The sequence below is a fragment of the Dermacentor variabilis genome, chromosome 4, assembly GCF_050947875.1.
Source record: "Dermacentor variabilis isolate Ectoservices chromosome 4, ASM5094787v1, whole genome shotgun sequence".
NCBI classification, from domain to species: Eukaryota; Metazoa; Arthropoda; class Arachnida; order Ixodida; family Ixodidae; genus Dermacentor; species Dermacentor variabilis.
Window position 1 is genome coordinate 188489276 of NC_134571.1, and position 14397 is coordinate 188503672.

General features: G+C 51.8%; 1 protein-coding gene across 2 annotated transcripts in view; it reads left to right on the plus strand.

Annotated features, from left to right (window-relative positions):
- LOC142580017 (uncharacterized) overlaps positions 1–14397 on the plus strand; it is a 111933-nt gene that overhangs the window by 81447 nt on the left and 16089 nt on the right. For both annotated transcript variants that reach the window (XM_075690738.1, XM_075690739.1), the window contains exon 7: positions 6192–6467. In XM_075690738.1, coding sequence (XP_075546853.1) covers positions 6192–6467 — 276 coding nt within the window. The remainder of the gene's footprint in view (positions 1–6191; positions 6468–14397) is intronic.

The following is a 14397-nucleotide window of genomic DNA, read 5'->3' on the forward strand; positions in this document are numbered from 1 at the left end:
GCATGGAACATTACAAGGGGAAGGAAAGAATCGAAGTGGGAGATATCGGAAGCGTCGTCCATTAAAAAGCTAGAAAACTATTGCCTCATCCAACTGGAAATAGCCCTCCTAGACTAGTTTTCGTGTTATTTGTGTAGCACGGTGCGTTGAAAAAATATTCCGGAAACCTAGGAGAATTCATTCTTGTCAACGTCATTGCACTGGGTTCAATCAGCAAGGACTGAAAAAAAAATATGGACGTGTCACCACCTATGTGGGGTGGCATCGTCAGTACATAAATTTTCCAATAGAGTAGAATATTGTTACGTAAGAAGACGCAGATGAAAAGCTATATACAAGTATATTTACAACGTAATACGCCGCACTTGGCCAAGAGGCAACAGCCCGCGCTAGCCTCTAAACATCGTCGTCTTCTTACTGCTCGCCTCTTCGTCATTGGTAATACTATACCGTAGCACTACCCCCGGCGGCAAAAGCGCCGTTCCGGAGCGACTAAAGGCCGGACTCGGAAGCAGTGTAGTAGGCCTTGAGCCTACTGACGTGCACGACATCACTAGATGCCAGAGTAGATGACGAGGTTGAGCTCACAGGAGCAATTTCGTACGTCACAGGCGTCACCTGGCGCAGCACGCGGTAGGGCCCTGTGTATCGCGAAATGAGCTTTTCTGAAAGTCCGACGTGACGAGAGGGCGACCACAAGAGCACGAGCGCACCAGGCGAAAACTGTACGTCATGGTGGCGGGCGCTGTAGTGACGCTGCTGAGTGATTTGCGAGTCCGTCAGTCGAGCACGGGCAGGCTGGCGGGCATGGTCGGCGAGGGCGATGGCGTCGCGCGCATACTCGCTTTTTGAGATAGAAGCAGGAGGAAGTGCCGTGTCAAGGGGCAAGGTCGGTTCGCGACCGTAGAGTAGATAAAAGGGAGAAAATCCGGCGGTGTCGTGCCGGGAAGAATTATAAGCAAATGTGATGTAAGGAAGGGCAATGTCCCATTCGTGGTGATCCTTCGAAACGTACTTGGACAGCATATCGGTAAGAGTACGGTTTAACCGCTCTGTGAGGCCATTGGTTTGAGGATGGTATGAGGTTGTCAGCTTGTGTTGAGTGGAGCAGGAACGTACAATGTCGGCGATAACTTTCGAGAGGAAGTTACGACCACGGTCAGTAAGGAGCTGTCGCGGGCCGCCATGAAGATAATGTCACGCAAGAGAAAATCCGCGACGTCAGTGGCTCAACTGGTAGGGAGAGCCCGCGTGATAGCGTACCGGGTGGCGTAATCAGTTGCGACGGCTACCCATTTGTTCCCAGAGGATGACGTGGGAAAGGGACCGAGGAGGTCTAATCCAACGCGAAAGAACGGTTCAACAGGGACAGTGATCGGCTGGAGATGACCGGCAGGTAGCACCTGAGGTGTTTTCCGACGCTGGTAGGTATCACAGGCAGCAACATAGCGTCGGACGGAGCGAGCGAGACCAGGCCAATACAAGCGGCGGCGGACGTGGTCGTACGCGCTGGTTACGCCAAGATGTCCTGCAGTAGGTGCGTCATGCATCTCAAAGAGCACAGTCTGTCGTAGATGTTTTGGCACGACAAGAAGAAGATCAGATCCGTCAGGGAGGAAGTTCCTTCGGTACTGAATGCCGCCCTGGAGGACATATCGGCAAACGGACGCGTCGGTAGGTGTAGAGCGCAGGCGCTCGATGAGTGCTCGCAGCGGCAGGCCTCGGTACTGCTCACCGGCGATGTTAGCGAAGGCATACACAGAGAAAATGCCGTTGCCGGTACTACTGTCGGCGCCGTCAGGCTCGTCTACCGGGTAACGAGACAGGCAGTGAGCGTCCTTGTGTAGTCGGCAAGATTTGTAGGTGACAGTATATGAATATTCTTGGAGGCGTAAGGCCCAGCGACCAAGTCTTCCTGTAGGATCTTTCAGTGAGAATAACCAGCAAAGCGCGTGATGGTCTGTGATAACGGAAAAGGGTCGGCCATATAAGTATGGGCGGAACTTCGCAACCGCCCAAACTAGGGCCAGACACTCACGCTCAGTAATGGAATAGTTGCGCTCGGAGGGTGAGAGGAGCCTGCTGGCGTAAGAGATAACACGGTCGTTGCCGCGCTGGCGTTGTGCCAGTACTGCGCCAATTCCATGACCGCTGGCATCAGTACGGACTTAGGTAGGCGCAGAAGGATCGAAATGGGCCAGAACGGGAGGCGTTGTGAGAACGTCTATTAGATGCGAGAATGCAGAGGCCTCGTTATCGCCCCACTGGAAAGGGGCGTCTTTTTTCAAAAGCTCGGTTAGTGGTCGTGCTATGGCCGCGAAATTTTTCACGAAACGGCGGAAGTAGGAACAAAGGCCGATGAAGTTGCGTACATCCTTGACACACTTCGGAACAGGGACGTGCGTAACAGCATGGATCTTGCCTGGGTCCGGTTGCACTCCGTTCGCGTCAACGAGATGCCCAAGGACAGTAATCTGGCGACGGCCGAATTGGCACTTCGATGCGTTCAGTTGCAGACCGGCGCGACGAAAAACGTCCACGACTGCCGAGAGGCGCTCGAGGTGCGTAGCGAACGTTGGGGAGAATACTATAACGTCGTCCAAGTAGCACAGGCATGTGGACCATTTGAAACCATGAAGAAGGGAGTCCATCATGCGTTCAAAAGTGGCAGGAGCGTTACATAGACCGAACGGCATCACTTTGAATTGATAAAGACCGTCCGGAGTTACAAAAGCAGTCTTCTCGCGGTCGAGATCGTCCACGGCAATCTGCCAGTAGCCGGAGTGGAGGTCAATAGAGGAGAAGTAGCGAGCACCATGGAGGCAGTCAAGGGCGTCATCGATCCGAGGTAGGGGATACACGTCCTTTTTGGTAACCCTGTTAAGGTGCCGATAGTCCACGCAAAAGCGCCATGAGCCATCCTTCTTTTTTACCAGTACAGCAGGTGACGCCCAAGGTCTACATGACGGTTCTATGGTGTTCTTGGCAAGCATTTTGCGAACTTCTGCGTGAATAACTTGACGCTCAGCCGGTTCAGCCGGTGACACTCGATACGGGCGGCGATGAAGAGGAGGGGCATCGCCGGTATTAATGCGATGTTTAACAGCTGTAGTTTGGGCCAAAGGACGATCGTTAAAGTCAAAAATATCGTTGTAGGTAAACAGAACGCGGTAGAGCTCACGAGCGTGCTCGGACGGCATGTCGGGCGCAATCATTTTCTGTAAGTCGGCGATGGTACAATTTGTCGGCTGCGATGGTAGAGGAGGATCGGCTGAATTGTCGTCTACCTCAATAGATGCTATTGAGTGATCCTCGAATGAGCAAAGCTGGGCCACAGACATCCCGCGTGGCAGCACTTGTGTCGTCAAGCCAAAATTGACCACTTGCAGGCAGACGCAATTCGCCGTACTAGATAAAACGGTATGAGGTACCGTGATCCCGTGTGTAACGAGGACGTCTTGCATAGGAGCCGCGATATAGTGACCGTCGGGCACTGGTGGGGATGACACTAGGTCCACGTAAGTCAGTGCCGTAGGCGGCAAGCGAACGAAGTCGACGGAACTGAGGCGACTGGGGTGTGGTTCAGCGGGATCCAGAACAGGCAGGTCAAGGCGGAGAGTACTGGCGGAACAATCGATGAGAGCAAAATGTGCGGAGAGGAAGTCTAAGCCGAGGATGATGTCGTGGGGACAGTGGGCGATGACTGTGAATAGCACAATTGTGGATCGATCAGCGAAGGAGACACGGGCGGCACACATACCAATTACGGGGGCTGTTCCGCCATCGGCGACACGGACAACATGCATCGTGGCGGGCGTGATGATTTTTTTCAGGCGGGTAGGAAGGTCAGCGCTCATTACCGACAAATGCGCCCCAGTGTCTATAGGAGCAGATACAGGAACACCGTCTAGTTTCACGTCAAGAAGATTCAGATGAGTGGGCAACGTCAGTGGAGGATTTGGCGGCGTAGGGAGCAATGCAGCGTCACCTCGAGGCGCTGCATCATCTAGTTTTCCGGCTGGGAGCGGCGTCCGAAGGGAGTCGGCGAAAAGGAACGACGAGGCTGAGGAGAGTGAGATTGTCGTCGTTGGGGCGAAGGTGAACGAGAAGAGGGGCAGTTCGGCGCAGGAGAGTCAGTGGCGGCATTATCGGAGCGTGCGGCATAGGGACGAGAAAGGCCACCTGAGGGGCGAGAGTAGGCAGTATAAGCAGACCGGGTCGGGGACGTCCAGCGACTTCGACAGTGCCGAGAAATGTGCCCGATGTGACGGCAGTGAAAACAAATGGGCTTGTCGTCCGCAGTGCGCCATTCAGATGGGTTGCGGAAACGTGGTGGGTAAGAAGATGCGGGACGGGGCGGAATCGAAGAAGCCGGATGGGTATCAGGGCGATGGGCCGAGCAGATGGTGTGAAGGCCCATGTTTTCGAACTGCTGGCGGACAACTGCCTGGATCAGGGAAACGGTGACTGCAGGTGTGTTGGTGGGGCTGGATTCGAAGGCAGCCGGATAGGCGGCCTCAATCTCACGCCGGACGATCTTGGTAATATCGCCAGTGTTGTTGGGGCGAGGAGCGTCGGCACAGGAAGATGTCGCTGGGGTGTTGGGCAAACGGGCAAACTGCTGGTCGATACGTCGGCTTTTAACAAGTTCCAGGCGGCGGCACTCTTTTATAACAGCATCCACCGTCGCGACGTTGTTGAATACGAGCAACTTGAAGGCGTCATCGGCAATGCCTTTGAGGATGTGAGATACCTTGTCTGACTCAGTCATGTGTACATCAACTTTGCGGCACAGAGCCAAGACGTCCTGAATGTACGTGACATAGGGCTCTGTTGGCGTCTGCACACGGCCGGAAAGCGCCTTCTGCGCGGCAAGTTTGTGACCGTAGGGGTGGCCGAACAAGTCTCGGAGCTTTTGTTTGAGCGAATCCCAACTGGTGAGCTCATCTTCGTGCGTCCGAAACCAAACTCGAGGTGCGCCACCGAGGTAAAAGACTACGTTGGCGAGCATGATAGTAGGGTCCCACCGGTTATTGCGGCTGACATGTTCGTACAGGCTGATCCAGTCGTCGACATCTTCCCCATCTTTGCCCGAGAATACGCCAGGATCACGAGGAGCAGGGAGAGTGATGTAGGTCGTCGAAGTGGCAGCAGGTGTCGGGGGCGGCTGAGTTGAGTCGTCATCGCCGGGAGCCATGAAGCTAGGCTCGACGTACCGTCCACTGCGAAGCTCCGTGACGAGGTACAGGCAACGTCCACCTCCACCAGATATGTTACGTAAGAAGACGCAGATGAAAAGCTATATACAAGTATATTTACAACGTAATACGCCGCACTTGGCCAAGGGTCCACAGCCCGCGCTAGCCTCTAATCGTCGTCGTCGTCTTCTTACTGCTCGCCTCTTCGTCATTGGTAATACTATTCCGTAGCAATATGTCCAAATTGGTCTACGAAGCAGCCGTAGATATCCGGCAGAGGCCACTGTTAAAGTACAGGCGCCGGATTATGGGGAATAAGCCACGATTTGATAAATTTTCTGGGGCCCTGTGGCTGCTCCTGCGCCACCGTCTTGACATTATTGAAGACAAACAGGTGTGCTTTAGTTAAGTGATGATCCCCCACTTACATCTTTGCACGTGTCATGTGCTGTCTTTGTGGCGCCCTTCATGTGTGCGCTGAGACATGTAATGCGTCGCTGCCCAGACCCGTCAAAGGAGCTGGCATTGAAGTCCGGACAGTCCACCTTGTGTGCCAATGTACGCAGGGGCTTCAACGCAGCTCCAGTTCCCGACAGTTCTAACACGCAACACCGAAGTGCTTGCGCTGAAATGTTCCCTGCTGGTATGTTCTCAATAATCATTCATCAATCGACCAACGTCACCTACGAGCATTCTGAGACAAACGGTGAATTATTCGCAGGCGCTTGTTTAACCATCTTGTAAGTAGCTCGATTATAATAAATTGGAAGAGAAGCGCCTCTTTGGCGACGGCATCGCGGTCGTATAAAGGGCACTCCAGTGCATTCAACGGCCATTTTCCCAATAATATCGACCAGCAAAGCGCTGATGGTATCTGCGAGCACTTCGGCGCAATATTTCAGTGCTAGTGCGAAAAATCGCAAGGGCAGTGCCAACCATTTTCCTTTCCTCCATTTCAAGGGCTTACTCCGTAATATTATTCCTTCCATTCAGGTGACCGCCATTACTGTTCTACCGGCACACCTACGGGCTGTTCTAGCCGAAATGAAGAGCACAGGAAACCCGCTCAGAGGCGTCCGCCGCATCGGCCTCGGAGGCAGCACTTTTCCGGAAGCCCTTTTCAAGGAAGTGCAATCCGCGTTTGGCGACTTCGAATGTCTAGTGAACGCATACGCTCTGACTGAGTCTATGGGGATCCTGTGCTCACCATCCATTCATGCGGTCACTGGCATGGACGTTGGATTCCCTGCTCCATCATCGGAAATCAAGGTGGGTGCGACTAAGTAGCGTAAATTACGCCTTTTAAGCACTCAATAAAAGTATCATCATGTGCTTGTTTTGCGAGTTGTAGGCATTTAAATGCAATACCCATTTCTTCTCTATAATCACCTCGTAGTTGCAGGCGCTCCTAGCTGCAAGTAGTGGCTGTAATGGCTTGTTCAATTCCACTTGTAATGGCTTAATGTATCAAATGTGCCATTCCGCGCTTCTAAGAGGCCTTAGCATTCCAGCTGTAACCTCATGTGCACCTGTAGCATTCACGGCATCTTTCGAAAGAAATAGCCCTAATCTGCATTAGTTTTTAGACAGGCTTTTGTTAATGAGGCGTACGACGAGATCGTGAGTGGTACCTTTAACTGCTTCGAGGAGGAAATGGACGAGCGTGGAGGAATGGAAGTGGTGGTGAAAGATGATGCACTGAGAGAAGTTTGGCCTGGCTGAGAAGCTCACTGAACACTACGATGTAGCGATTGTTGACGTTTATTGAAAACGTCTTCACGAGGCTAGCTAACAAGAAATGTGCGCTGGTGAACGACACCAGTGGAGAGCGCTGAGTGAGTTTTACTGCAAAAATCACGTATGCAAAGCTCACAAGCATGCCATATCTTCAATGCGTTTCTCTTCTCTGAGCCTTGGTGAATAATACACGGGTACTGTAGAACACCTGGTCAAGTACTGCTGGCAATACCGTGTTGTGGAGGATGAAGCGAACAAACGTAAAGCGGGCACATGCGACAGACACACCTGCAGTACCTGAAAGCGGCAGAAAGTAGCTATTTAATTGCCATAGCAGGCCCTTCCGGGAACACGTGCAGTAATCCTTTGGTTTGATACCGCCATGCTGGCAGCATCGAGTGGGAATACGACTGTACCACTCCGTTTATTTACATATGTTGTGTAGAAGTATAGCCTTAGAAATGCCGAGACGGTTCATGAGCGGGCGGAAGTGTTTGGGCAATTACTGATGTTCACTGCCTGTAATTATATTGCACCCGGCTAATCGGAAACTTTAATTTTTGCTACTTAATTATCGACAATCGCATAAGAGGATGTATAGATGTACGTACAAGAGCTGCAAACAACAACAACAGCACAGAAATTATGAGTTGCACACAGACTTCGCTAGAAATAAGAAACCCTGTAATATGAATGGGTCATCACCTGTTAGCCAAAATGCGTGCGTGAACACAAGCATATCAAGTTTATACGAACGCAATTGGAAGTCCAGCCACAGAAGCAAGGAAGTCGTTAAAGTTCTCTGGAGATTTATTGCTATTATTATTACCGAGCTTTAACTCGTTATTGAGAATGAGAGAGGAAAAAGATACAATGGCACAATGCCAAAATGCACCAAATTACTGTAATGAAATGCGCTGAAAAAAATTCATGATTACGATACTCCCAAATGCAAACTTTGAGAGCAGCTCTATGCGTATTTTCATTTCGCGATGTATTGGCTGTCACAGACAACATATAGGGCGGCACGTTGCAAACGGAGCGAAGTGTGGCACGTCTGCCTCGCTAATCGGGAGGTGGCAAGAGACAGCGCGTGGGTGACGCGTGGAGGCGATTCAGAGCAGCCGCCGCAAGCAGACCGCGGCTAATGTAGCGCTTTGTTTTCATTTATAGTAACGCAGGACGCTCTCGCGTGCATGCGATCGTTGAACACACGACGTGTGCCACTCCGGCACTCCCGCGTACCCACCGTCGCCGCGGAGCGGCTATACGCTTTTCTTCTCACTAAAGCCCCTTACGCTTCGTAAAGTAGTGCCACGCTTTGAACAATGCCGCCTCCTCCATGCGCGCTCTGGCCGAGGCCGACGCCGCGTCGCTATTGGCCTAATAGCATCCCGTGGGCGCTCGCGCCGTGCATCAGCGCCATTTTTGCTCGAGAAGCGTCTACAGAGTGGCGAGAAGCGTTTGTTGGCGCCGTTGCTACGCTCTAGTAGTGTAAGCGGCGCCGCGGTCGAGGAGGGAGCGTTAACGAGAGGACAAACGAGGAGGAGTGAAGGCGGAGGAGGAGAGTGTCCTTACTTTACGAAGTTTAAGGGGCTTTACTTCTCACGCTTTCGCGAACCAGAAGAAGAAGACCGCGTGTGAAGAATGAAATCCGATGGGCTCCGCCTCTTGGAACACCTCACAGCTGATCTTTTGCGTCTACAACGTGCTTACCACCACCAGTCGACGGATCTTAACGGGTGAAATCTTTTGAGACCAAGATCCCCCAGATCCGGTGATAACTTTGCCCTTGCACATTTCGAGGCGAGCAGGCCGCAACGCTAGGCCTAACGTAGGCGCCGCGATTACGGCGTGACAGCATCGCGTGCCGCTCATGCCCACTGCACTGCTACCGTGACGATGACTGCCCGAGACCCCCTGCCTGCCGCAGCATTGGACGAAACCACACCAGCCGCCGCTATGGATCAAGAACCGAGTCAAGACAACGAAGACGGGACTTGTTTTCTCGCGGCCCGAAAGCGCAAGAAACAGGTCCAAGCTACGTCGAGCTTGCCACCCAACACCGAACCCGCACAGCAAGACCACCTACATCTGATATTGCGCAATAAGAGCTCGCAGCTGCCCCCGCTACCGATCGACCACTTGAAAGTGGACTTCCCACCGAGAGATGGACTGAATCTCGGTGAGTGGCTGCAGCACACTACAGCCAAAGCTATAGGCACGACGGCTAAATTAAACGAGAGCACGCTCCACCAGCTACCCATCCGCATACGCCGAAAGCAGAACGTCGCAGTGGTCAGCACACCGGGCAAAGAACTAGCGCAAAGAATGCAGTTGATCAAGTCTATATGCCTGGAAAACAAGCAGTACGAGGTTCAGGCCTATGTGGCTGCTCCGGATGCTTCCTGCAAAGGAGCCATCTCCGGCATAGAAAAGAACACAACGCCGACAACGCTGATGACAAATAACCGATCACCGATGGCTCAGGTCCTGCATCCAAGAATGATGGGAAATTCAGCCACGGCCATCATCACGTTCTCTGGCATTCGGTTTCCCCTGAACATCTACTATTACGAGGCAGAATACCGGTGCTACATTCATAAACCCCGACAGCAGCTGTGCAGCGTGTGCCTCTCCACAGGTCATCGAGCGGATGTTTTCCCAACCCACACGCAGTTGCGCAGTTCCGCAGTTCCGCACTTCCAACACCTCCAAAGGACATGATTGCACGCTGAAATGTTTTCAATGTGGTGGTGAGCACCCCGCCACTGACTGTCAATTTTCAGTAAGGCAACGTACACCCTTTAACAAGAGCCACGTTTTCCGAGAGCAGCAGAAAATCACGCAGCAACAACTCCAGCACGACCAGAAGTCCAGTAAGGTAACGACATTCAACGGTGCGGCACCTATGACTACTGAAGCAACACGTGGTCGTCCCCGCTACCGATCACTGGGACACAGCCAGTACCAAAGTCGCCGTAGGTCCAGGGTCCGCAGGCCTTCCAAGGACCAGAATCAATCACGCGGTCCAAGCCGATCTGGGAGCCGCAGCCTTGCGCAAACCATCGAACGCCCGACCATTACACCAGGAAGGTGACAGCGGTGAGTTGGTCAGCGCAGTTTCCCTCTCTTTCCTCTTCCCTTCCTTCACCTCTGTCCGCACAGCAAACAAACAAACAAAACAGTCTCCCACAGCGACACTCTTACTCCCCCAGAGACCCATACTCGCACCTGAGGAACTCCCTCACAATTCCTGCACCAAACAAGAAGCGTGCGAAATGATAGAGGAAATGGCGACTGTTTTGAGAGCGTAGATGCGAAAATTCAGGTAAGAGATCATCTGATGTGAAGCACATGCTGCAACAGGTCATACAAGATGCCATGACTGACATGAAACAATTCATCAGTGCAACTTTTAGCTAAACTTTCAGCCATCAAAACAACTCACTTCCACATGCACTGACGCCACTCGAGAACCAAGAAGGTTACACCCTTATACCCGTCCGGCTCGTACAGCAACACGTGCCCTCACCAGGGAGGCTGTATCAACCAATCATGGCCAGCAAACTTTAGAGGCGCACTACCACCACCTTACGGGTGTGGCCATGGAATTGTAGAGGGTACCGAAGGAAGAGGGGTTCCCTCACACCTAGCGACACATCCTCACCTACCAGACATTATAGCACTTCAAGAAGTACACTGCACTCCCACACTCACTAGATACAGTGCATACACCGACAAGCATGACACCGCCACTAGCTGCCACCCTGGTGTCCAAACAAATCACAGTGATCGAGCGCACCCTCGACAGATACCATATTGCGCACGTGCTCTTAAACATTGTACCTAGGAATCAATATAAAACCAGCTTGTTTTTACTTAATATCTACAGTGCACCCAAATCGCGACGAGACGACTTCGGACAACTTTTTTCGGCCGCCAGTAAACAAGCCAAAAAATTGATTATTCTGGGAGATTTCAATGTGACCCACCCTGCCTGGGGGTACCAAACAGATGCTCAAAAAGGCCGCCGTCTAGCCCACGCCATGAACCTTCATCAATTCACTATGCTGACAGAACCTGACACACCAACCAGAACGGGCAACAGCGTAAGCAGGGATACCTGCCCTGACCTAACAATGGTCAAGGGGTTGACTCAATGCTCCTGGAACAACCTAAACGTCCAATTAAAATAACGAACTGGGACGCTTTCCGGCGTAACAGAACCAAATGTGAACAACACGACCCGCAATCTCTACGCGAGTGGACACAACAGCTACAAGCAGATTTTAAAGCAGCCACTAAGCAACTTACTGCAACAACGGAGACACCGGATGTGGAGAGACATCTGCTCCATCTCTGTGATCCTCGAAGAGGCCTGACCAAACGATGGAAGAGGCAGTGGCACAACCGTATGCTGAAACAAAGAATCTCCCGGGTCACAGCAGAAGCTGAAGAATACGCCACCAGCCTCACTAATAGCAATTGACACAACCTCCGCGACCGCCTTAGTGGCCCACTATGTAGTTCCAAGACGTCGTCCCTCCTCAGAGCACTACTCAACCCAACGCACACAAAAACGCACACAACGAACACCGTCCGCACTATCATCCACCTAGAACAAATGCATGATGACGCGCTCCTCCAAACACTGCAACAGAGATACATTGCTACAGGCCACCGACTGGAGTACAAAGACTATCCACAGGAGGAAGAAAGCCAATTGGACATCGATATTACAGAGACAGAAGCGAGGGCAGCCCTAGACGGCATAAGACGTAACACGGCCCCCGGAGCAGACGGCATTCACTATGCACTGCTACGCAACCTCGACGACCAGGCAATACGGCAAATCACTGCATACTACAACGACAATTGGAAAAAGGGAGCGCTTCCACAGGAATGGCTACACGCCGATATCACCTTAATTCCGAAACCCGGGAAACCGCTGTCCCTCCAAAATCTCAGACCCATTTCCCTGACTTCGTGTATTGGCAAAACTCTTCAAGCACATAGTTCTAAATCGCCTCCAGCCTCACCTCGAAGCGAACGAATTCTTCCCCAATACCTTATTCGGCTATCGACCAGGCCTGTCTGCGCAGGACATACTCCTACAACTTAAGGAGGATGTTGTGGATAGTCCAAGTAAAGCTCAAACAAGAGTCATTCTGGCATTGGACATCAAGAGGCCTGCGATAACGTCTCACATAACCTCATTCTCCGGATGCGGAAAACGCATCTATGACTATGTCGGAGCCTTTTTATCTGACCGCCCAGCCACCATTGGCCTAGGTGATATTCGGTCGGATATCATGTATCTTTCTGGCAGAGGAACTCCCCAGGGTTTGGTTTTCTCACCCACCCTATTCAACGTGGCCATGGCAACGCTACCACCGCTCCTCGACATACTTCCGAACGTGCAGCACGCCCTGCACGCCGATGATTTTACAATCTGGGTGACCACAGGGTCAGACGGCGCCATTCAGGACACACTACAGGAAGCCGTAAATTTAGTACAAGAGTATGCAACAGCCGGATGACTCACATGCGCAGCTGAGAAGTTGGAGCTTCTGCTTGTGTTCAAAAGACGCAATAAGGCCGATATTCCACCACCCATCACATTGCATCTCAATGGCAACGCTATTCCAAGGGTAGACTGACTACGTGTACTAGGCCTTCACATACAGCACAACGGGAAGGCCACACATACCCTACACGTGCTCAGCCAACAACTTACCCATGTAACGCTCATGACAAAACGCATTACACACCGCCGACAAAGACTACAACAAAATGACGTACTCCGAATTGTGCGAGGCCTCATAATTAGCCGATTAAACTACCACCTCCCCTATCATAATCTGACTCGGACTGAGAAGCACCAGATGGACACCCTCCTCCGTACGGCACTAAAGGCAGCGCTGGGACTACCCCAACATGCGTCTACGCAGATCCTACTACGCCTGGGATTGCACAACACCATCCGCGAACTAGTTGAAGGTCATCTTAACAACCAATTGCAACGTCTGCAACGAACAATGCAAGGGTGCCGCATTCTATCCCGGCTAGAATACCAAACACCAAGAAAACCACAACAGGAAAGCCGCACACTTCTTCCGCTTAGCATTCGCAACAAAAATGACGTGGTCCCCGTTCCCCGGAATAAGCACCATGACCTTCACAAAGGTCCAATAAAGGCAAGAGCACACGCCCTGGCTCGATTCTTTGGCGATGACACATCGAACACAGCGGTCCTATACACCGACGTGGCCCGCTACCCACTGAAACGTGCCATATCTCTAGTCGTACTAGATAGTGCAAACATCCTGAGGGCTTCGGCCACGCTCAACACTGTGGACAGTGGCACGGTGGAAGAAGCTGCTATCGCCCTAGCCATCGTACTCTCTTCAACCATGCCGGCACTGGGTGGACCCATCACAGTGGTCACTGATTCACAGACCGCCTGCAGGACTTGGCACAAGGGAGGGTGACACTCTACACACACCGCATCCTTACATCATTACACCGCACAGCGTTACACAGGGTGCGTATCGTCTGGACACTTGGACACGCCTCTCTCCATGGTAATGAAGGCGCTAATGCGGTATCCCGAGAGCTCGCTAACCGCGCGCCATTGGAAGAGCTGTCCAACCGAGACGACGCACCGACAGAACCACTGAACTACACTGGAACTCTACAAGATTACAGAGATACCAGGAGACACTTCCCTCAACCACATAATTCCATTAATCAAGAAGATGCCGTCACGTGGTGACAGCTTCAAACTAATTCATTTCCCTGCCTCTTTTACCTTCACCACTTCCACCCCACACAATATCCCTCATACTGTCCCTATTGTGGAGCAAAGCCCACTGTATATCGTTGCACTTACGAGTGCCCACATCCTCCGGACTACTCCCCTATTCCTTCACCTTCACCTTCCTCCTGGGAGACTGCGCTGACCAGCTCAGACCCGCAAGAGCAGCAACGGTGTGAGAAGGTGCACTACAGGTTTTCTCTTAGTGGAAAGGCGCCTGCTCAGGACGCGATGTAATGTACGCTTTAGAATTTGTCTCTGAAAAAAGAAGACTAACATACGAAAGGAATTAGCCTCTTTGTTATGTACTGAAATTACGCTACAAAGTACTCTTGAAAGACCTTTCTTTTATTACAAGGTATTAGAAAAGTGTAGCGGTCTCAAGTAATTTTGTTACTTGTAATCAATTACATACAAGTTTGATTAACAGTCTTTCCAACTACCTTGATGAGGACGTCTGTTGAAGTCTGATTTTCCCTCCGCTTGCTCCAAGTGTAGCGCTCATCACTAGCTTTTGTTGCGAGAGACCCACAGAGGCCGTGTTGATTGGAACATTTAGGTGCACGTTCTTTTCCTGACAGTTGAGCAACGAGTCTATGCGTACGCAACAAGGCTTGCCTGATAATGCTGGTGGCTGCCATT